Source organism: Pelobates fuscus, chromosome 6, assembly GCF_036172605.1.
Source record: "Pelobates fuscus isolate aPelFus1 chromosome 6, aPelFus1.pri, whole genome shotgun sequence".
NCBI lineage: Eukaryota > Metazoa > Chordata > Amphibia > Anura > Pelobatidae > Pelobates > Pelobates fuscus.
Window position 1 is genome coordinate 306,533,329 of NC_086322.1, and position 26,802 is coordinate 306,560,130.

The 26,802-nt window shown below is 48.1% G+C and overlaps 1 protein-coding gene across 1 annotated transcript in view; it reads right to left on the reverse strand.

Annotated features, from left to right (window-relative positions):
- ZFP64 (ZFP64 zinc finger protein) overlaps positions 1-24,202 on the reverse strand; it is a 34,815-nt gene extending 10,613 nt beyond the window's left edge. The window contains exons 1-5 of the mRNA XM_063425684.1: positions 24,111-24,202; positions 6,771-7,004; positions 6,439-6,600; positions 4,148-4,210; positions 3,752-4,003 (exon numbers count right to left, since the gene is read on the reverse strand). Coding sequence (XP_063281754.1) covers positions 3,752-4,003; positions 4,148-4,210; positions 6,439-6,600; positions 6,771-7,004; positions 24,111-24,126 — 727 coding nt within the window. The 5' untranslated portion in view covers positions 24,127-24,202. The remainder of the gene's footprint in view (positions 1-3,751; positions 4,004-4,147; positions 4,211-6,438; positions 6,601-6,770; positions 7,005-24,110) is intronic.
- Positions 24,203-26,802: the final 2,600 nt, after the last annotated feature.

Sequence of the window (26,802 nt, forward strand, 5' to 3'; positions counted from 1 at the left end):
GCAATAGCTGGACAGTCACAGACAGCAATAGCTGGACAGTTACAGACAGCCATAGCTGGACAGTTACAGACAGCCATAGCTGGACAGTTACAGAGAGCAATAGCTGGACAGTTACAGAGAGCAATAGCTGGACAGTTACAGATAGCAATAGCTGGACAGTTACAGATAGCAATAGCTGCACAGTCAAAGATAGCAATAGCTGGACAGTCACAGATAGCAATAGCTGGACAGTTACAGAGAGCAATAGCTAGACAGTTACAGATAGCAATAGCTGGACAGTCACAGACCGCAATAGCTGGACAGCGACAGACAGCAATAGCTGGACAGTAACAGACAGCAATAGCTGGACAGTTACAGACAGCAATAGCTGGACAGTTACAGATAGCAATAGCTGGACAGTTACAGATAGCAATAGCTGGACAGTTACAGATAGCAATAGCTGGACAGTCACAGACAGCAATAGCTGGACAGTTACAGACAGCAATAGCTGGACAGTTACAGACAGCAATAGCTGGACAGTTACAGACAGCAATAGCTGGACAGTTACAGACAGCAATAGCTGGACAGTTACAGACAGCAATAGCTGGACAGTTACAGACAGCAATAGCTGGACAGTTACAGACAGCAATAGCTGGACAGTTACAGACAGCCATAGCTGGACAGTTACAGATAGCAATAGCTGCACAGTCAAAGATAGCAATAGCTGGAAGGTCACAGATAGCAATAGCTGGACAGTTACAGAGAGAAATAGCTGGACAGTTACAGACAGCAATAGCTGGACAGTCACAGACAGCAATAGCTGGACAGTTACAGACAGCAATAGCTGGACAGTTACAGATAGCAATAGCTGGACAGTCACAGACAGCAATAGCTGGACAGTTACAGACTGCAATAGCTGGACAGTTACAGACTGCAATAGCTGGACAGTTACAGATAGCAATAGCTGGACAGTTACAGATAGCAATAGCTGGACAGTTACAGATAGCAATAGCTGGACAGTTACAGACAGCAATAGCTGGACAGTTACAGACAGCAATAGCTGGACAGTCACAGACAGCAATAGCTGGACAGTCACAGACAGCAATAGCTGGACAGTTACAGACAGCAATAGCTGGGCAGTTACAGACAGCAATAGCTGGACAGTTACAGACAGCAATAGCTGGACAGTTACAGATAGCAAATAGCTGGACAGTTACAGACAGCAATAGCTGGACAGTTACAGACAGCAATAGCTGGACAGTTACAGACAGCAATAGCTGGACAGTTACAGACAGCAATAGCTGGACAGTTACAGACAGCAATAGCTGGACAGTTACAGACAGCAATAGCTGGACAGTTACAGAGAGCAATAGCTGGACAGTTACAGAGAGCAATAGCTGGACAGTTACAGACAGCAATAGCTGGACAGTAACAGACAGCAATAGCTGGACAGTCACAGACAGCAATAGCTGGACAGTAACAGACAGCAATAGCTGGACAGTTACAGACAGCAATAGCTGGACAGCGACAGACAGCAATAGCTGGACAGTTACAGACAGCAATAGCTGGACAGTTACAGATAGCAATAGCTGGACAGTTACAGATAACAATAGCTGGACAGTTACAGAGAGCAATAGCTGGACAATTACAGACAGCAATAGCTGGACAGTCACAGACAGCAATAGCTGGACAGTAACAGACAGCAATAGCTGGACAGTTACAGACTGCAATAGCTGGACAGTTACAGATAGCAATAGCTGGACAGTTACAGATAGCAATAGCTGGACAGTTACAGACAGCAATAGCTGGACAGTTACAGACAGCAATAGCTGGACAGTCACAGACAGCAATAGCTGGACAGTTACAGATAACAATAGCTGGACAGTTACAGAGAGCAATAGCTGGACAATTACAGACAGCAATAGCTGGACAGTCACAGACAGCAATAGCTGGACAGTCACAGACAGCAATAGCTGGACAGTTACAGATAACAATAGCTGGACAGTTACAGAGAGCAATAGCTGGACAATTACAGACAGCAATAGCTGGACAGTCACAGACAGCAATAGCTGGACAGTTACAGATAGCAATAGCTGGACAGTTACAGATAACAATAGCTGGACAGTTACAGAGAGCAATAGCTGGACAATTACAGACAGCAATAGCTGGACAGTCACAGACAGCAATAGCTGGACAGTAACAGACAGCAATAGCTGGACAGTTACAGACTGCAATAGCTGGACAGTTACAGATAGCAATAGCTGGACAGTTACAGATAGCAATAGCTGGACAGTTACAGACAGCAATAGCTGGACAGTTACAGACAGCAATAGCTGGACAGTCACAGACAGCAATAGCTGGACAGTCACAGACAGCAATAGCTGGACAGTTACAGACAGCAATAGCTGGACAGTTACAGACAGCAATAGCTGGACAGTTACAGACAGCAATAGCTGGACAGTTACAGATAGCAAATAGCTGGACAGTTACAGACAGCAATAGCTGGACAGTTACAGACAGCAATAGCTGGACAGTTACAGACAGCAATAGCTGGACAGTTACAGACAGCAATAGCTGGACAGTTACAGAGAGCAATAGCTGGACAGTTACAGAGAGCAATAGCTGGACAGTTACAGAGAGCAATAGCTGGACAGTTACAGACAGCAATAGCTGGACAGTAACAGACAGCAATAGCTGGACAGTCACAGACAGCAATAGCTGGACAGTAACAGACAGCAATAGCTGGACAGTTACAGACAGCAATAGCTGGACAGCGACAGACAGCAATAGCTGGACAGTTACAGACAGCAATAGCTGGACAGTTACAGATAGCAATAGCTGGACAGTTACAGATAACAATAGCTGGACAGTTACAGAGAGCAATAGCTGGACAATTACAGACAGCAATAGCTGGACAGTCACAGACAGCAATAGCTGGACAGTAACAGACAGCAATAGCTGGACAGTTACAGACTGCAATAGCTGAACAGTTACAGATAGCAATAGCTGGACAGTTACAGAGAGCAATAGCTGGACAGTTACAGACAGCAATAGCTGGACAGTCACAGACAGCAATAGCTGGACAGTAACAGACAGCAATAGCTGGACAGTAACAGACAGCAATAGCTGGACAGTTACAGATAGCAAATAGCTGGACAGTCACAGACAGCAAATAGCTGGACAGTCACAGACAGCAATAGCTGGACAGTCACAGACAGCAATAGCTGGACAGTCACAGACAGCAATAGCTGGACAGTCACAGACAGCAATAGCTGGACAGTCACAGACAGCAATAGCTGGACAGTTACAGACAGCAATAGCTGGACAGTTACAGACAGCAATAGCTGGACAGTTACAGACAGCAATAGCTGGACAGTTACAGATATCAATAGCTGGACAGTTACAGATAGCAAATAGCTGGACAGTTACAGACAGCAATAGCTGGACAGTTACAGACAGCAATAGCTGGGCAGTTACAGACAGCAATAGCCGGACAGTTACAGACAGCAATAGCTGGACAGTTACAGATGTGTCCAAATGTAGCCGTCCGACTCCAGCACTACAAGGCAGCTCCTAAAATGTTCAGGGGAGCATTTTAGCCCAACAGCTACAATTCGCAACATGGGCCTCAAAAAATGTAAGAGATCTCATGAAACAGTTTGGTCCATTACTGAATGGACACTCGATTTACACTCAGAGATGCAAAAATGGAGAAAGTTACGATAATCAACTCTAACCCCCTGTTGCAGAGAACAGGACTGGCAGGACTTACCTGTGTGGGAGCGCAGGTGCACTGTAAGCTGGCTGGAGTTCCGGCTCGCGTAGGGGCAGATCTGACACTTGAAAGGACGTTCGTTGGTGTGGATGCGCTGGTGCTTACACAGGCTGCTGCTGTCGGCTGCACAGTAGTCGCATTCTTTACACTTGTATGGTTTTTCTCCTGTGTGAGATCGCATGTGTGTCTTTAACTTGTCTTTCCGGCTGAAACACTTCCCACACGTCTCACACTTGTGAGGTTTGTCACCTGAACATATAAAAGGTTTATGGAGAATATGAGTGAGCAGTTTGGGAAAAACAAAACAAAAAAGACCCAGAATTATCCTGGTGCCCAACACAAACAGTCCATGTGGAAGTGAACAAAATACATTGTATCTAAATGCAAAGTTACCCGTGTGCGTCCTTAGATGGCGCTCCATGTCTTTCATGCCGTACGCAGTCTTGAAGGGACAACCTAGCAGAAAAACAAAGATTTTATTTTTTTCCAATTGTTCTAAAGCAGAAAGTAAAAATGAAGCCTTTGCATTTGCATTCCAGCTGCCGAAGACAATTTAGTGCAAATGATTTAAGATCTCGTTTGTATCATTTTAGGTGGAAGGAATCAGTATTTCTGTAGAATCCATGATTTATCTTGGCATTCTTATTAGAATATAACCCCAGCGACCCATTTTACAATAACAGGTATGATATACGGAGGTAAATTCAGCAAAATACCTTCATTAAAGGACCACTCTAGTGCCAGGAAAACATACTCGTTTTCCTGGCACTAGAGTGCCCTGAGGGTGCCCCCACCCTCAGGGACCCTCTCCCGCCGGGCTCTGGGGGGAGGAAGGGGTTAAACTTACCTCTTTCTCCAGCGCCGGGCGGGGAGCTTTCCTCCTCCTCCTCTTCTTCCTCGCGATGTCATCGGCTGAATGCGCATGCGCGTCAGGCGCCGCGCTCGCATTCAGCCGGTCGCATAGGAAAGCATTCATAATGCTTTCCTATGGAAGCTTGCGTGCTCTCATTGTGATTTTCACAGTGAGAAGCACGCAAGCGCCTCTAGCGGCTGTCAATGAGACAGCCACTAGAGGCTCTGGAGGCTGGCTTAACCCTCAGTATAAACATAGCAGTTTCTCTGAAACTGCTATGTTTATAAAAAAAAAAGGGTAAAAGCTAGCTGGACCTGGCATCCAGACCACTTCATTAAGCTGAAGTGGTCTGGGTGCCTAGAGTGGTCCTTTAAACGCTTCCAGTATCAGAGCTTTCTCTACCGCACTGGGAAAGGCTACAGTACCTGGCGTCTGAGGAATTTCATGTTTCAATCAAAGGGAGGAACCCACTAAAATACATTGAGATCCTAGTTAAGGGTCCTGACCCAGTGGGTTAAGAAATTATGCTCTAGAGCAGTGGTTCCCAAACTTTTAAGGTTCAAGACGCCCTTAATATTTCAGTATTTTTTCAAGACGCCCCAAGTCAAAATTTCTAGGTTGTATATCTGTACAGCGCTGCCGCATTTAATGGCGCTATAGTGTAATGTACAGTGTTAGTGTTTGAAGGGGTGCTTGTATATAATTAATGTGTTTTAATACGGGGTGTGTTTGTATGTGATGTTTGTGTTTGATTGCAGGGGTGTGTCTGAATGTAATATTCACTTTTAAATGCGGATGTTCATTTGTGTGAAGTATTTGTGTTTGAGTGAAGGGGTGTGTTTGTATGTAACATTTGAGTTCGATTGCAAGAGTGTGCTTGTATGGTGTGCTGGTGTTTTACTGCTTGGATGTATGCACATACACTACCACATACATACTTACACGGATATTCATGCACATTAACACACAGATGCATATAAATACACCGACACATACACACAGGCTGTCACTTCCTCCCTGCCGGCCGACATTACAGGGGCCCGGTCGCGGTCTAAAAAGGACCACGGCACTCGACCAGGCTCCTGTTGATCAGTAATGTTTCCCCAGCACCCCTGTGTGCACGTCAGTTTGGGAACCGCTGCTCTAGAGAATAACACAACAGGAAATTAATATACATCAAAAATATTTTCTCAGATGGCATCTAACTCCCCCCCTCCCCCCAAAAAAAGAACTTAACAATTAAGTTAGGTACTATTCATGCATAGTTTCATCATTAACAACAAAAAATAGATAAAACAAAGTGCAGCATCCACAAGAAAGATATGCAACCGCTTATCTAACTTAGTAGCTTTTTTAATCTAGTCCTGCTTCACTAGAATAAATGAATTAATAAACACACCATACGACCATGTGGCTTTGCACGTTGAGATACATGTCATTTTAAGGCAGCTTCAATGGTTTTCTGTTAAATCATACAGGTGTGCCTGGGCCACAGAAAAATGTAAATAAATAAATAGTCAAAAAAAAAATCATCGCTTCTGCAATTACCAGATTATTTTTAGGTGCCGATCAATAGAGAGAACAGCAACCGATTATCTTGTCCACATTTCTTATAAGATCGAGTATTTCACTACCGTGGCAGTAAGAGGTCTCCTACAGATGGAATCGTCTCTGACAACATCGGCCCATTGGCGGGGACACGTGCGGATTATTTAGATTTTTTATTTTATTGAATTTAAAACTAAAAGTAAAAAAACACCTTGTGGAGAAAAAACAAAAACAAACAAACAAAAGAAAAAGATAAGTAAACCATGTATTCCCCATCCTTCACCTTCGTAGCTGCAGCTCTGCTTCCTCTGCGAGCGTGGGACGGGGATCTTCCTGGAATGACATTTTGTAGCTATTGTGACTGCGCTCGTACCCTGAGCCTCTGAACCGTCACTCGGCAAAAAGGTTTGATATCCGTGCTCGAAAACAAATTCTGGAGCAGAGACTAGAGAACAGAAAAAGGAAAGTACAGATCAACCTCTACCACTTCAGCTGGGTCACCATGCCATGTAATGCCAACCAAATCCTTCCTCTGAATCTTTCCGTTTAATATATTGGTTAGTTTATTTAAAAGTTTGTCTCGGTGCAAAGCTGTAAATGGAAGCCCCGATTTACCGGTGATGGTCTGAGTCTCTGATGTAATGGTTCGATTAACGGTGGATACTGGTGGTGGGGTGTCCTCGGAGACAAACTGGACACTGCTGGTGGCTCCCGTGGCTGCATTGGAGAGCTGACAGCCACGTTGTTTGTGAGCAACAAATGCATCAAAATTGTTATACTGCTGCTTGCAGAGGCCACAGATGTGGATGTCGGCACTGATCTCTACAAGGACAGTCGTACCTCCAGGAACTACACACAAAAGAGAACAAGAGATGTTAAACATACATTATTATTATTTATATAGCGTCAACGTATACAGCAGCACTTTACAATTATAAAATGGATAATTAACAACAACAAGAGGTCCTTGCTCAAAAGAGCTTACAATCTACATTCAATGGTCCAAAAAGATAGTGGTTCTGTTTTTATATGTGTATTGGGACCCATCCATTGGATCTTTGTAGTTGTACATTTACACATGTGGCCCCAGCGGCTTCAACTAGCAGGAGCTGAAGAGAAAGAGCATATCAGGGATTTCAATCACCCCTCCTCCCCTTAGAAGTTCCCCTGCTATGGATATGTCACGGATCTAGGGATATGAAGTAGTGGGCACAGCACAATCAAAATCCTTCCACTTTGAACCTAAAGGGAAACTTTAATCACCTGAACAACTACAGCTTAATGTACAGCAAGCATGTCAATCTCAAAGGCTAACACGGACCAAATAAACAAGGTTTCCGTTTATGTGGGACGCTAAAAAAAAAGTTTGACCTAGACCAACACAAACTAAAATTACTTGTATCATTCTCATGCAAACAATATGTAATCCTGGGTACAGATATATAATTTACTCAAAAAGATCACTATAGGATCAGGAACACAAACATGTATTCCTGACCCTATAATGTTAACACCACCATCCAGCCCCCCTAGACCCTCCCATGCCTCCATAAATATAGCAAAATCCTACTGTATTAAAGCCAGAAGCTGTAACTCTGCATGCTGTTAGACTCAGAAAAACAAGCAATCTGCTGACATCATCAGAAGTGGTAGCCTGATCCAGTCACAGTGCTACTCCATAGGATTGAGACAGACAAAGAGGCAGATCAGGGTCAGAGCCAGCATGATTCAAACACAGCCCTGGCCAATCAGCATATCCTCATGAAGATGAATTGAATCAATGAATCTCTATAAGGAAAGTTCAGTGTCTGCATGCAGAGGGAGGAGATACTGAATGTTTGGATGCATTTTAGGCAGCCATGACCCAGGAAGGATCTCTAACCGCCATCTGAGGAGTGGCCAGTGAAGTTATCACTAGGCTGTAATGTAAACACTGCATTTTCTCTGAAAAGACAGTGTTTACAGCAAAAAGCCTGAAGGTAATGATTCTACTCACCAGAACAAATTCACACACTGTATAACGGGTCCCAGTAATGTCCCCACACACTGTATAACGGGTCCCCAGTAATGATCCCACACACTGTATAACGGGTCCCAGTAATGTCCCCACACACTGTATAACGGGTCCCAGTAATGACCCCACACACTGTATAACGGGTCCCAGTAATGACCCCACACACTGTATAACGGGTCCCAGTAATGACCCCACGCACTGTATAACGGGCCGCAGTAATGACCCCACGCACTGTATAACGAGTCCCAGTAATGACCCCACGCACTGTATAACGAGTCCCAGTAATGACCCCACACACTGTATAACGGGTCCCAGTAATGACCCCACACACTGTATAACGGGTCCCAGTAATGACCCCACGCACTGTATAACAGGTCCCAGTAATGATCCCACACACTGTATAACGGGTCCCAGTAATGACCCCACGCACTGTATAACGGGTCCCAATAATGTCCCCACACACTGTATAACGGGTCTCAGTAATGACCCCACACACTGTATAACGGGTCCCAGTAATGACCCCACACACTGTATAACGGGTCCCAGTAATGATCCCACACACTGTATAACGGGTCCCAGTAATGACCCCACGCACTGTATAACGGGTCCCAGTAATGACCCCACACACTGTATAACGAGTCCCAGTAATGACCCCACACACTGTATAATGGGTCCCAGTAATGACCCCACACACTGTATAACGGGTCCCAGTAATGACCCCACACACTGTATAACAGGTCCCAGTAATCATCCCACACACTGTATAACGGGTCCCAGTAATGACCCCACACATTGTTTAACGGGTCCCCAGTAATAACCCCACGCACTGTATAATGGGTCCCAGTAATGACCCAGCACACTGTATAACGGGTCCCAGTAATGACCCCACGCACTGTATAACGGGTCCCAGTAATGACCCCACGCACTGTATAACGGGTCCCAGTAATGACCCCACGCACTGTATAACGGGTCCCCAGTAATGACCCCACACACTGTATAACGGGTCCCAGTAATGACCCCACACATTGTTTAACGGGTCCCCAGTAATAACCCCACGCACTGTATAATGGGTCCCACTAATGACTCAGCACACTGTATAACGGGTCCCAGTAATGACCCCACGCACTGTATAACGGGTCCCAGTAATGACCCCACGCACTGTATAACGGGTCCCAGTAATGACCCCACGCACTGTATAACGGGTCCCAGTAATGACCCCACGCACTGTGTAACGGGTCCCAGTAATGACCCCACGCACTGTGTAACGGGTCCCAGTAATGACCCGACACACTGTATAACGGGTCTCAGTAATGACCCCACACACTGTATAACAGGTCCCAGTAATGACCCCACGCACTGTATAACGGGTCCCCAGTAATGACCCCAAGCACTGTATAATGGGTCCCAGTAATGACCCCACACACTGTATAACGGGTCCCAGTAATGATCCCACGCACTGTATAACGGGTCCCAGTAGTGACCCCACGCACTGTATAACAGGTCCCAGTAATGACCCCACGCACTGTATAACGGGTCCCCAGTAATGACCCCAAGCACTGTATAACGGGTCCCAGTAATGACCCCACACACTGTAAAACAGGTCCCAGTAATGATCCCACACACTGTATAACGGGTCCCAGTAATGATCCCACGCACTGTATAACGGGTCCCAGTAATGAACCCACGCACTGTATAACGGGTCCCAGTAATGACCCCACACATTGTTTAACGGGTCCCAGTAATGATCCCACGCACTGTATAACGGGTCCCAGTAGTGACCCCACGCACTGTATAACGGGTCCCAGTAGTGACCCCACGCACTGTATAACAGGTCCCAGTAATGACCCCACGCACTGTATAACGGGTCCCCAGTAATGACCCCAAGCACTGTATAACGGGTCCCAGTAATGACCCCACACACTGTATAACAGGTCCCAGTAATGATCCCACACACTGTATAATGGGTCCCAGTAATGACCCCACACACTGTATAACGGGTCCCAGTAATGACCCCACACACTGTATAACAGGTCCCAGTAATGACCCCACACACTGTATAACGGGTCCCAGTAATGACCTCAAGCACTGTATAACGGGTCCCAGTAATGACCACACACTGTATAACGGGTCCCCAGTAATTACCACACGCACTGTATAACGGGTCCCAGTAATGACCACACACTGTATAACGGGTCCCAGTAATAACCCCACGCACTGTATAACGGGTCCCAGTAATGAACCCACGCACTGTATAACGGGTCCCAGTAAAAACCCCACGCACTGTATAACGGGTCCCAGTAATGACCCCACGCACTGTATAACGGGTCCCAGTAATGACCCCACACACTGTATAACAGGTCCCAGTAATGAACCCACGCACTGTATAACGGGTCCACAGTAATAACCAGCACACTGTATAACGGGTCCAGGTAATGACCCCACACACTGTATAACGGTCCCCAGTAATGAGCCCACGCACTGTATAACGGTCCCCAGTAATGACCCCACACACTGTATAACGGTCCCCAGTAATGACCCCACACACTGTATAACGGGTCCACAGTAATAACCAGCACACTGTATAACGGGTCCAGGTAATGACCCCACACACTGTATAACGGTCCCCAGTAATGACCCCACGCACTGTATAACGGTCCCCAGTAATGACCCCACACACTGTATAACGGTCCCCAGTAATGACCCCACACACTGTATAACGGCAAGAGGCGGGCAAGCAGACCCCTCCAAGAACACGTGGCCAGGTCGGTTTCGCCACACGGGACCCAGGTAATGACCCAACACTCTGTATAACGGGTCCCAATAATAACCCCACGCACTGCATAACGAGTCCCAGTAATGACTCCACACACTGTATAACGGGTCCCAATAGTGACCCCACACACTGTATAATGTGTCCCAGTAATGACCCCACACACTGTATAACGGGTCCCAGGTAATGACCCCACACACTGTATAATGGGTCCCAGTAATGAGCCCACGCACTGTATAACGGGTCCCAGTAATGAGCCCACACACTGTATAACGGGTCTCAGTAATGACCCCACGCACTGTATAACGGGTCCCAGTAATGACCCCACACACTGTATAACAGGTCCCAGTAATGAACCCACGCACTGTATAACGGGTCCACAGTAATAACCAGCACACTGTATAACGGGTCCAGGTAATGACCCCACACACTGTATAACGGTCCCCAGTAATGACCCCACGCACTGTATAACGGGTCCCAGTAATGACCCCACGCACTGTATAACGGGTCCCAGGTAATGACCCCACGCACTGTATAACGGGTCCCAGTAATGACCCCACGCACTGTATAACGGGTCCCCAGTAATGACCCCACACACTGTATAACGGGTCCCAGGTAATGACCCCACACACTGTATAACGGGTCCCAGTAATGACCCCACGCACTGTATAACGGGTCCCAGGTAATGACCCCACGCACTGTATAACGGGTCCCAGTAATGACCCCACGCACTGTATAATGGGTCCCAGTAATGACCCCACGCACTGTATAACGGTTCCCAGTAATGACCCCACGCACTTTAACGGGACCCAGTAATAATCCCACACACTGTGTAACGGGTCCAGGTAATGACCCCACGCACGGTATAAAGGGCACAGGTAATGACCCCACGCACTGTATAACGGGCACAGGTAATGACCCCACGCACTGTATAACGGGTCCCAGTAATGACCCCACACACTGTATAACGAGTCCCAGGTAATGACCCCACGCACTGTATAACAGGTCCAGGTAATGACCTCACACACTGCATAACGGGTCCCAGTAATGACCCCACACACTGTATAACGGGTCCCAGTAATAACCCCACGCACTATATAACGGGTCCCAGTAATAACCCCACGCACTGTATAACGAGTCCGAGTAATGACTCCACACACTGTATAACGGATCCAGGTAATGACCCCACACACTGTATAACGGGTCCCAGTAATGACACCACGCACAGTACAACGGGTCCCAGTAATGTCCCCACACACTGTATAACGGGTCTCAGTAATGACCACACACACTGTATAACGGGTCCCAGTAATGACCCCACACACTGTATAACGGGTCCCAGTAATGACCCCACGCACAGTATAACGGGTCCCAGTAATGATCCCACGCACTGTATAACGGGTCCCAGTAATGACCCCACGCACTGTATAACAGGTCTCAGTAATGACCCCACGCACTGTATAACGGGTCCCCAGTAATGACCACATACACTGTATAACGGGTCCCCAGTAATGACCCCACACACTGTATAACGGGTCCCAGTAATGACCCCACACACTGTATAACGGGTCCCAGTAATGACCCAACACACTGTATAACGGGTCCCAGTAATGACCCCACACACTGTATAACGGGTCCCAGTAATGACCCCACACACTGTATAATGGGTCCCCAGTAATGTACCCACACACTGTATAACGGGTCCCAGTAATGACCCAACACACTGTATAACGGGTCCCAGTAATGACCCCACACACTGTATAACGGGTCCCAGTAATGACCCCACACACTGTATAACGGGTCCCAGTAATGACCCCACACACTGTATAACGGGTCCCAGTAATGTCCCCACACACTGTATAACGGGTCCCAGTAATGACCGCACACACTGTATAACAGGTCGCAGTAATAACCCCACGCACTATATAACGGGTCCCCAGTAATGACCCCACACACTGTATAACGGGTCCCAGTAATGAACCCACGCACTGTATAACGGGTCCCAGTAATGACCCCACGCACTGTATAACGGGTCCCAGTAATGAACCCACACACTGTATAACGGGTCCCAGTAATGACCACATACACTGTATAACGGGTCCCAGTAATGAACCCACGCACTGTATAACGGGTCCCAGTAATGACCCCACGCACTGTATAACGGGTCCCAGTAATGAACCCACACACTGTATAACGGGTCCCAGTAATGACCCCACGCACTGTATAACGGGTCCCAGTAATGAACCCACGCACTGTATAACGGGTCCCAGTAATGACCCCACACACTGTATAACGGGTCCCAGTAATGATCCCACACACTGTATAACGGGTCCCCAGTAATGATCCCACACACTGTATAACGGGTCCCAGTAATGACCCCACGCACTGTATAACGGGTCCAGGTAATGACCCCACGCACTGTATAACTGGTCCCCAGTAATGACCCCACGCACTGTATAACGGGTCCCAGTAATGACCCCACACACTGTATAACGGGTCCCAGTAATGACCCCACACATTGTTTAACGGGTCCCAGTAATGATCCCACGCACTGTATAACGGGTCCCAGTAGTGACCCCACGCACTGTATAACAGGTCCCAGTAATGACCCCACGCACTGTATAACGGGTCCCCAGTAATGACCCCAAGCACTGTATAACGGGTCCCAGTAATGACCCCACACACTGTATAACAGGTCCCAGTAATGATCCCACACACTGTATAACGGGTCCCAGTAATGACCCCACACACTGTATAACGGGTCCCAGTAATGACCCCACACACTGTATAACAGGTCCCAGTAATGACCCCACACACTGTATAACGGGTCCCAGTAATGACCTCAAGCACTGTATAACGGGTCCCAGTAATGACCACACACTGTATAACGGGTCCCCAGTAATTACCACACGCACTGTATAACGGGTCCCAGTAATGACCACACACTGTATAACGGGTCCCAGTAATAACCCCACGCACTGTATAACGGGTCCCAGTAATGAACCCACGCACTGTATAACGGGTCCCAGTAAAAACCCCACGCACTGTATAACGGGTCCCAGTAATGACCCCACGCACTGTATAACAGGTCCCAGTAATGAACCCACGCACTGTATAACGGGTCCACAGTAATAACCAGCACACTGTATAACGGGTCCAGGTAATGACCCCACACACTGTATAACGGTCCCCAGTAATGACCCCACACACTGTATAACGGTCCCCAGTAATGACCCCACACACTGTATAACGGGTCCACAGTAATAACCAGCACACTGTATAACGGATCCAGGTAATGACCCCACACACTGTATAACGGTCCCCAGTAATGACCCCACGCACTGTATAACGGTCCCCAGTAATGACCCCACACACTGTATAACGGTCCCCAGTAATGACCCCACACACTGTATAACGGGTCCACAGTAATAACCAGCACACTGTATAACGGGTCCAGGTAATGACCCCACACACTGTATAACGGTCCCCAGTAATGACCCCACGCACTGTATAACGGTCCCCAGTAATGACCCCACACACTGTATAACGGTCCCCAGTAATGACCCCACGCACTGTATAACGGGTCCACAATAATGACCCCACACACTGTATAACGGCAAGAGGCGGGCAAGCAGACCCCTCCAAGAACACGTGGCCAGGTCGGTTTCGCCACACGGGACCCAGGTAATGACCCAACACTCTGTATAACGGGTCCCAATAATAACCCCACGCACTGCATAACGAGTCCCAGTAATGACTCCACACACTGTATAACGGGTCCCAATAGTGACCCCACACACTATATAATGTGTCCCAGTAATGACCCCACACACTGTATAATGTGTCCCAGTAATGACCCCACACACTGTATAACGGGTCCCAGGTAATGACCCCACACACTGTATAATGGGTCCCAGTAATGAGCCCACGCACTGTATAACGGGTCCCAGTAATGAGCCCACACACTGTATAACGGGTCTCAGTAATGACCCCACGCACTGTATAACGGGTCCCAGTAATGACCCCACACACTGTATAACAGGTCCCAGTAATGAACCCACGCACTGTATAACGGGTCCACAGTAATAACCAGCACACTGTATAACGGGTCCAGGTAATGACCCCACACACTGTATAACGGTCCCCAGTAATGACCCCACGCACTGTATAACGGGTCCCAGTAATGACCCCACGCACTGTATAACGGGTCCCAGGTAATGACCCCACGCACTGTATAACGGGTCCCAGTAATGACCCCACGCACTGTATAACGGGTCCCCAGTAATGACCCCACACACTGTATAACGGGTCCCAGGTAATGACCCCACACACTGTATAACGGGTCCCAGTAATGACCCCACGCACTGTATAACGGGTCCCAGGTAATGACCCCACGCACTGTATAACGGGTCCCAGTAATGACCCCACGCACTGTATAATGGGTCCCAGTAATGACCCCACGCACTGTATAACGGTTCCCAGTAATGACCCCACGCACTTTAACGGGACCCAGTAATAATCCCACACACTGTGTAACGGGTCCAGGTAATGACCCCACGCACGGTATAAAGGGCACAGGTAATGACCCCACGCACTGTATAACGGGCACAGGTAATGACCCCACGCACTGTATAACGGGTCCCAGTAATGACCCCACACACTGTATAACGAGTCCCAGGTAATGACCCCACGCACTGTATAACAGGTCCAGGTAATGACCTCACACACTGCATAACGGGTCCCAGTAATGACCCCACACACTGTATAACGGGTCCCAGTAATAACCCCACGCACTATATAACGGGTCCCAGTAATAACCCCACGCACTGTATAACGAGTCCGAGTAATGACTCCACACACTGTATAACGGATCCAGGTAATGACCCCACACACTGTATAACGGGTCCCAGTAATGACACCACGCACAGTACAACGGGTCCCAGTAATGTCCCCACACACTGTATAACGGGTCTCAGTAATGACCACACACACTGTATTACGGGTCCCAGTAATGACCCCACACACTGTATAACGGGTCCCAGTAATGACCCCACGCACAGTATAACGGGTCCCAGTAATGTCCCCACACACTGTATAACGGGTCTCAGTAATGACCACACACACTGTATAACGGGTCCCAGTAATGACCCCACGCACTGTATAACGGGTCCCCAGTAATGATCCCACGCACTGTATAACGGGTCCCAGTAATGACCCCACGCACTGTATAACAGGTCTCAGTAATGACCCCACGCACTGTATAACGGGTCCCCAGTAATGACCACATACACTGTATAACGGGTCCCCAGTAATGACCCCACACACTGTATAACGGGTCCCAGTAATGACCCCACACACTGTATAACGGGTCCCAGTAATGACCCAACACACTGTATAACGGGTCCCAGTAATGACCCCACACACTGTATAACGGGTCCCAGTAATGACCCCACACACTGTATAACGGGTCCCCAGTAATGTACCCACACACTGTATAACGGGTCCCAGTAATGACCCAACACACTGTATAACGGGTCCCAGTAATGACCCAACACACTGTATAACGGGTCCCAGTAATGACCCCACACACTGTATAACGGGTCCCAGTAATGACCCCACACACTGTATAACGGGTCCCAGTAATGACCCCACACACTGTATAACGGGTCCCAGTAATGTCCCCACACACTGTATAACGGGTCCCAGTAATGACCGCACACACTGTATAACAGGTCGCAGTAATAACCCCACGCACTATATAACGGGTCCCCAGTAATGACCCCACACACTGTATAACGGGTCCCAGTAATGAACCCACGCACTGTATAACGGGTCCCAGTAATGACCCCACGCACTGTATAACGGGTCCCAGTAATGAACCCACACACTGTATAACGGGTCCCAGTAATGACCACATACACTGTATAACGGGTCCCAGTAATGAACCCACGCACTGTATAACGGGTCCCAGTAATGATCCCACACACTGTATAACGGGTCCCAGTAATGACCCCACACACTGTATAACGGGTCCCAGTAATGACCACATACACTGTATAACGGGTCCCAGTAATGAACCCACGCACTGTATAACGGGTCCCAGTAATGATCCCACACACTGTATAACGGGTCCCAGTAATGACCCCACACACTGTATAACGGGTCCCCAGTAATGACCCCACACACTGTATAACGGGTCCCAGTAATGACCCCACACACTGTATAACGGGTCCCAGTAATGACCCCACGCACTGTATAACGGGTCCCCAGTAATGACCCCAAGCACTGTATAACGGGTCCCAGTAATGACCCCACACACTGTATAACAGGTCCCAGTAATGATCCCACACACTGTATAACGGGTCCCAGTAATGACCCCACACACTGTATAACGGGTCCCAGTAATGACCCCACACACTGTATAACAGGTCCCAGTAATGACCCCACACACTGTATAACGGGTCCCAGTAATGACCTCAAGCACTGTATAACGGGTCCCAGTAATGACCACACACTGTATAACGGGTCCCCAGTAATTACCACACGCACTGTATAACGGGTCCCAGTAATGACCACACACTGTATAACGGGTCCCAGTAATAACCCCACGCACTGTATAACGGGTCCCAGTAATGAACCCACGCACTGTATAACGGGTCCCAGTAAAAACCCCACGCACTGTATAACGGGTCCCAGTAATGACCCCACGCACTGTATAACAGGTCCCAGTAATGAACCCACGCACTGTATAACGGGTCCACAGTAATAACCAGCACACTGTATAACGGGTCCAGGTAATGACCCCACACACTGTATAACGGTCCCCAGTAATGACCCCACACACTGTATAACGGTCCCCAGTAATGACCCCACACACTGTATAACGGGTCCACAGTAATAACCAGCACACTGTATAACGGATCCAGGTAATGACCCCACACACTGTATAACGGTCCCCAGTAATGACCCCACGCACTGTATAACGGTCCCCAGTAATGACCCCACACACTGTATAACGGTCCCCAGTAATGACCCCACACACTGTATAACGGGTCCACAGTAATAACCAGCACACTGTATAACGGGTCCAGGTAATGACCCCACACACTGTATAACGGTCCCCAGTAATGACCCCACGCACTGTATAACGGTCCCCAGTAATGACCCCACACACTGTATAACGGTCCCCAGTAATGACCCCACGCACTGTATAACGGGTCCACAATAATGACCCCACACACTGTATAACGGCAAGAGGCGGGCAAGCAGACCCCTCCAAGAACACGTGGCCAGGTCGGTTTCGCCACACGGGACCCAGGTAATGACCCAACACTCTGTATAACGGGTCCCAATAATAACCCCACGCACTGCATAACGAGTCCCAGTAATGACTCCACACACTGTATAACGGGTCCCAATAGTGACCCCACACACTATATAATGTGTCCCAGTAATGACCCCACACACTGTATAATGTGTCCCAGTAATGACCCCACACACTGTATAACGGGTCCCAGGTAATGACCCCACACACTGTATAATGGGTCCCAGTAATGAGCCCACGCACTGTATAACGGGTCCCAGTAATGAGCCCACACACTGTATAACGGGTCTCAGTAATGACCCCACGCACTGTATAACGGGTCCCAGTAATGACCCCACACACTGTATAACAGGTCCCAGTAATGAACCCACGCACTGTATAACGGGTCCACAGTAATAACCAGCACACTGTATAACGGGTCCAGGTAATGACCCCACACACTGTATAACGGTCCCCAGTAATGACCCCACGCACTGTATAACGGGTCCCAGTAATGACCCCACGCACTGTATAACGGGTCCCAGGTAATGACCCCACGCACTGTATAACGGGTCCCAGTAATGACCCCACGCACTGTATAACGGGTCCCCAGTAATGACCCCACACACTGTATAACGGGTCCCAGGTAATGACCCCACACACTGTATAACGGGTCCCAGTAATGACCCCACGCACTGTATAACGGGTCCCAGGTAATGACCCCACGCACTGTATAACGGGTCCCAGTAATGACCCCACGCACTGTATAATGGGTCCCAGTAATGACCCCACGCACTGTATAACGGTTCCCAGTAATGACCCCACGCACTTTAACGGGACCCAGTAATAATCCCACACACTGTGTAACGGGTCCAGGTAATGACCCCACGCACGGTATAAAGGGCACAGGTAATGACCCCACGCACTGTATAACGGGCACAGGTAATGACCCCACGCACTGTATAACGGGTCCCAGTAATGACCCCACACACTGTATAACGAGTCCCAGGTAATGACCCCACGCACTGTATAACAGGTCCAGGTAATGACCTCACACACTGCATAACGGGTCCCAGTAATGACCCCACACACTGTATAACGGGTCCCAGTAATAACCCCACGCACTATATAACGGGTCCCAGTAATAACCCCACGCACTGTATAACGAGTCCGAGTAATGACTCCACACACTGTATAACGGATCCAGGTAATGACCCCACACACTGTATAACGGGTCCCAGTAATGACCCCACGCACAGTACAACGGGTCCCAGTAATGTCCCCACACACTGTATAACGGGTCTCAGTAATGACCACACACACTGTATTACGGGTCCCAGTAATGACCCCACACACTGTATAACGGGTCCCAGTAATGACCCCACGCACAGTATAACGGGTCCCAGTAATGTCCCCACACACTGTATAACGGGTCTCAGTAATGACCACACACACTGTATAACGGGTCCCAGTAATGACCCCACGCACTGTATAACGGGTCCCCAGTAATGATCCCACGCACTGTATAACGGGTCCCAGTAATGACCCCACGCACTGTATAACAGGTCTCAGTAATGACCCCACGCACTGTATAACGGGTCCCCAGTAATGACCACATACACTGTATAACGGGTCCCCAGTAATGACCCCACACACTGTATAACGGGTCCCAGTAATGACCCCACACACTGTATAACGGGTCCCAGTAATGACCCAACACACTGTATAACGGGTCCCAGTAATGACCCCACACACTGTATAACGGGTCCCAGTAATGACCCCACACACTGTATAACGGGTCCCCAGTAATGTACCCACACACTGTATAACGGGTCCCAGTAATGACCCAACACACTGTATAACGGGTCCCAGTAATGACCCCACACACTGTATAACGGGTCCCAGTAATGACCCCACACACTGTATAACGGGTCCCAGTAATGACCCCACACACTGTATAACGGGTCCCAGTAATGTCCCCACACACTGTATAACGGGTCCCAGTAATGACCGCACACACTGTATAACAGGTCGCAGTAATAACCCCACGCACTATATAACGGGTCCCCAGTAATGACCCCACACACTGTATAACGGGTCCCAGTAATGAACCCACGCACTGTATAACGGGTCCCAGTAATGACCCCACGCACTGTATAACGGGTCCCAGTAATGAACCCACACACTGTATAACGGGTCCCAGTAATGACCACATACACTGTATAACGGGTCCCAGTAATGAACCCACGCACTGTATAACGGGTCCCAGTAATGATCCCACACACTGTATAACGGGTCCCAGTAATGACCCCACACACTGTATAACGGGTCCCAGTAATGACCACATACACTGTATAACGGGTCCCAGTAATGAACCCACGCACTGTATAACGGGTCCCAGTAATGATCCCACACACTGTATAACGGGTCCCAGTAATGACCCCACACACTGTATAACGGGTCCCCAGTAATGACCCCACACACTGTATAACGGGTCCCAGTAATGACCCCACACACTGTATAACGGGTCCCAGTAATGACCCCACGCACTGTATAACGGGTCCCAGTAATGAACCCACGCACTGTATAACGGGTCCCAGTAATGACCCCACGCACTGTATAACGGGTCCCAGTAATGAACCCACGCACTGTATAACGGGTCCCAGTAATGTCCCCACACACTGTATAACGGGTCCCAGTAATGACCCCACGCACTGTATAACGGGTCCCAGTAATGAACCCACACACTGTATAACGGGTCCCAGTAATGACCCCACGCACTGTATAACGGGTCCCAGTAATGAACCCACGCACTGTATAACGGGTCCCAGTAATGACCCCACACACTGTATAACGGGTCCCAGTAATGATCCCACACACTGTATAACGGGTCCCCAGTAATGATCCCACACACTGTATAACGGGTCCCAGTAATGACCCCACGCACTGTATAACGGGTCCAGGTAATGACCCCACACACTGTATAACGGGTCCCAGTAATGATCCCACACACTGTATAACTGGTCCCCAGTAATGACCCCACGCACTGTATAACGGGTCCCAGTAATGACCCCACACACTGTATAACGGGTCCCAGTAATGACCCCACACACTGTATAACGGGTCCCCAGTAATGTACCCACACACTGTATAACGGGTCCCAGTAATGACCCAACACACTGTATAACGGGTCCCAGTAATGACCCCACACACTGTATAACGGGTCCCAGTAATGACCCCACACACTGTATAACGGGTCCCAGTAATGACCCCACACACTGTATAACGGGTCCCAGTAATGTCCCCACGCACTATATAACGGGTCCCCAGTAATGACCCCACACACTGTATAACGGGTCCCAGTAATGAACCCACGCACTGTATAACGGGTCCCAGTAATGACCCCACGCACTGTATAACGGGTCCCAGTAATGAACCCACACACTGTATAACGGGTCCCAGTAATGACCACATACACTGTATAACGGGTCCCAGTAATGAACCCACGCACTGTATAACGGGTCCCAGTAATGACCCCACTCACTGTAACGGGTCCCAGTAATGACCCCACGCACTGTACATTGGTGTCACCATGCACACACTGTATATTGGGGGTCACTATTGCACACACTGTATATTGGGGGTCCCTGTTATAATGCACACTGTATATTGGGGGTCCCTGTAATAAAGCACACTGTATATTGGGGGTCCCTGTAATAAAGCACGCTGTATATTGGGGTCACCATGCACACACTGTATATTGGGGGTCACCATGATAATGCACACTGTATATTGGGGGTCACCATGCACACTGCATATTGGAGTCACCATGTACACACTGTATATTGGGGGTCACCATGCACACTCTGTATATTGAGGGTCCCTATGATAATGCACACTCTGTATATTGGGGGTCCCTATGATAATGCACACTCTGTATATTGGGGGTCCCTATGATAATGCACACTCTGTATATTGGGGGTCCCTATGATAATGCACACTGTATATTGGGGGTCCCTATGATAATGCACTCTGTATATTGGGGGTCCCTATGATAATGCACACTCTGTATATTGGGGGTCCCTATGATAATGCACACTGTATATTGGGGGTCCCTATGATAATGCACACACTGTATATTGGGGGTCCCTATGATAATGCACACTCTGTATATTGGGGGTCCCTATGATAATGCACACACTGTATATTGGGGGTCCCTATGATAATGCACACTCTGTATATTGGGGGTCCCTATGATAATGCACACTATGTATATTGGGGGTCCCTATGATAATGCACACTGTATATTGGGGGTCCCTATGATAATGCACACTGTATATTGGGGGTCCCTATGATAATGCACTCTGTATATTGGGGGTCCCTATGATAATGCACACTCTGTATATTGGGGGTCCCTATGATAATGCACACTGTATATTGGGGGTCCCTATGATAATGCACACTCTGTATATTGGGGGTCCCTATGATAATGCACACTCTGTATATTGGGGGTCCCTATGATAATGCACACTCTGTATATTGGGGGTCCCTATGATAATGCACACTCTGTATATTGTGGGTCCCTATGATAATGCACACTCTGTATATTGGGGTCCCTATGATAATGCACACTCTGTATATTGGGGGTCCCTATGATAATGCACACTCTGTATATTGGGGGTCCCTATGATAATGCACACTCTGTATATCGGGGGTCCCTATGATAATGCACACTCTGTATATTGGGGGTCCCTATGATAATGCACACTCTGTATATTGGGGGTCCCTATGATAATGCACACTCTGTATATTGGGGGTCCCTATGATAATGCACACTCTGTATATTGGGGGTCCCTATGATAATGCACACTGTATATTGGGGGTCCCTATGATAATGCACTCTGTATATTGGGGGTCCCTATGATAATGCACACTCTGTATATTGGGGGTCCCTATGATAATGCACACTGTATATTGGGGGTCCCTATGATAATGCACACACTGTATATTGGGGTCCCTATGATAATGCACACTCTGTATATTGGGGGTCCCTATGATAATGCACACACTGTATATTGGGGGTCCCTATGATAATGCACACTCTGTATATTGGGGGTCCCTATGATAATGCACACTATGTATATTGGGGGTCCCTATGATAATGCACACTGTATATTGGGGGTCCCTATGATAATGCACACTGTATATTGGGGGTCCCTATGATAATGCACTCTGTATATTGGGGGTCCCTATGATAATGCACACTCTGTATATTGGGGGTCCCTATGATAATGCACACTGTATATTGGGGGTCCCTATGATAATGCACACTCTGTATATTGGGGGTCCCTATGATAATGCACACTCTGTATATTGGGGGTCCCTATGATAATGCACACTCTGTATATTGGGGGTCCCTATAATAATGCACACTCTGTATATTGTGGGTCCCTATGATAATGCACACTCTGTATATTGGGGTCCCTATGATAATGCACACTCTGTATATTGGGGGTCCCTATGATAATGCACACTCTGTATATTGGGGGTCCCTATGATAATGCACACTCTGTATATCGGGGGTCCCTATGATAATGCACACTCTGTATATTGGGGGTCCCTATGATAATGCACACTCTGTATATTGGGGGTCCCTATGATAATGCACACTCTGTATATTGGGGGTCCCTATGATAATGCACACTGTATACCAGGTGTCCCCAGTGATGTCTCTCCCTCCCCCCTCCCTGCCGGGGTGCATGCCGGGAGCTGCCCGCTGTCTGAACGTTCCATGCATTGTTACATTGTATCCGCTGATAGAACACTCAGATTCCGGGGCGCTGGGGGCCGGGAACCTGCTCTACTCACACTGCACGGCGGCCATGGCGGGGCCCGGGGCTCTCAGCTCCTGGAGGATGGCGGATGTTTGGGGAGACACCGAGCCAGACTTCCGCCGCCTGGAGGGCAGGGAGGGGGAGACAGAGCCCGGGCTACCCTCCTCCTAATATAATATTCACCCTGTACCATGGATATATCATAAGCAGGGGGAGGGGGGGCTATCCCCCTCCTAATATAATATTCACCCTGTAACATGGATATATCATAACCACGGGGAGGGGGGCTATCCTCCTCCTAATATAATATTCACCCTGTAACATGGATATATCATAACCAGGGGGGGGGGGGGGGCTATCCTCCTCCTAATATAATATTCACCCTGTAACATGGATATATCATAACCACGGGGAGGGGGGCTATCCTCCTCCTAATATAATATTCACCCTGTAACATGGATATATCATAACCAGGGGGAGGGGGGGCTATCCTCCTCCTAATATAATATTCACCCTGTAACATGGATATATCATAACCAGGGGGGGGGGGGGGCTATCCTCCTCCTAATATAATATTCACCCTGTAACATGGATATATCATAACCACGGGGAGGGGGGCTATCCTCCTCCTAATATAATATTCACCCTGTAACATGGATATATCATAACCAGGGGGAGGGGGGGCTATCCTCCTCCTAATATAATATTCACCCTGTAACATGGATATATCATAACCGGGGGGGGGCTATCCTCCTCCTAATATAATATTCACCCTGTAACATGGATATATCATAACCAGGGGGGAGGGGGCTATCCTCCTCCTAATATAATATACACCCTGTACCATGGATATATCATAACCAGGGGGAGGGGGGCTATCCTCCTCCTAATATAATATTCACCCTGTAACATGGATATATCATAACCAGGGGGAAGGGGGCTATCCTCCTCCTAATATAATATACACCCTGTACCATGGATATATCATAACCAGGGGGAGGGGGGCTATCCTCCTCCTAATATAATATTCACCCTGTAACATGGATATATCATAACCAGGGGGGGGCTATCCTCCTCCTAATATAATATTCACCCTGTACCATGGATATATCATAACCAGGGGGGGGGGGGGGGGCTATCCTCCTCCTAATATAATATTCACCCTGTAACATGGATAGATCATAACCAGGGGGAGGGGGGGCTATCCTCCTCCTAATATAATATTCACCCTGTAACATGGATATATCATAACCAGGGGGGGCTATCCTCCTCCTAATATAATATTCACCCTGTACCATGGATATATCATAACCAGGGGGAGCTATCCTCCTCCTAATATAATATTCACCCTGTAACATGTATATATCATAACCAGGGGGGGCTATCCTCCTCCTAATATAATATTCACCCTGTAACATGGATATATCATAACCGGAGGGAGGGGGGGGGGGGGCTATCCTCCTCCTAATATAATCTTCACCCTGTACCATGGATATATCATAACCAGGGGGAGGGGGGCTATCCTCCTCCTAATATAATATTCACCCTGTAACATGGATATATCATAACCAGGGAGGGGCTATCCTCCTCCTAATATAATATTCACCCTGTAACATGTATATATCATAACCAGGGGGGGCTATCCTCCTCCTAATATAATATTCACCCTGTACCATGGATATATCATAACCAGGGGGAGGGGGGGCTATCCTCCTCCTAATATAATATTCACCCTGTAACATGCATATATCATAACCAGGGGGGGGCTATCCTCCTCCTAATATAATATTCACCCTGTAACACGGATATATCATAACCAGGGGGAGGGGGGCTATCCTCCTCCTAATATAATATTCACCTTGTAACATGGATAGATCATAACCAGGGGGGGTGGGGGCTATCCTCCTCCTAATATAATATTCACACTGTAACATGGATATATCATAACCAGGGGGAGCTATCCTCCTCCTAATATAATATTCACCCTGTAACATGGATATATCATAACCAGGGGGGGTGGGGGCTATCCTCCTCCTAATATAATATTCACCCTGTAACATGGATATATCATAACCGGGGGGGGGGGCTATCCTCCTCCTAATATAATATTCACCCTGTAACATGGATAGATCATAACCAGGGGGGGTGGGGGCTATCCTCCTCCTAATATAATATTCACACTGTAACATGGATATATCATAACCAGGGGGAGCTATCCTCCTCCTAATATAATATTCACCCTGTAACATGGATATATCATAACCGGGGGGGGTGGGGGCTATCCTCCTCCTAATATAATATTCACCCTGTAACATGGATATATCATAACTGGGGGGGGGGGGGGGGCTATCCTCCTCCTAATATAATAATCACCCTGTAACATGGATATAGCATAACCAGAGGGAGGGAGGGCTGTCCTCCTCCTAATATAATATTCACCCTGTAACATGGATATATCATAAGCGGGGGGGTATCCTCCTCTTAATATAATATTAGGAGGGGGGGGGGCTATCCTCCTCCTAATATTATATACACCCTGTAACATCGATATATCATAACCGGGGGGGGGGGGGGGTAGCATCCTCCTAATATAATATTCACCCTGTAACATGGATATATCATAACCAGGGGGAGGGGGGACTATCCTCCTCCTAATATAATATTCACCCTGTAACATGGATATATCATAACCAGCGGGAGGGGGTGTGGGGGGGGGGTGGCGAAAC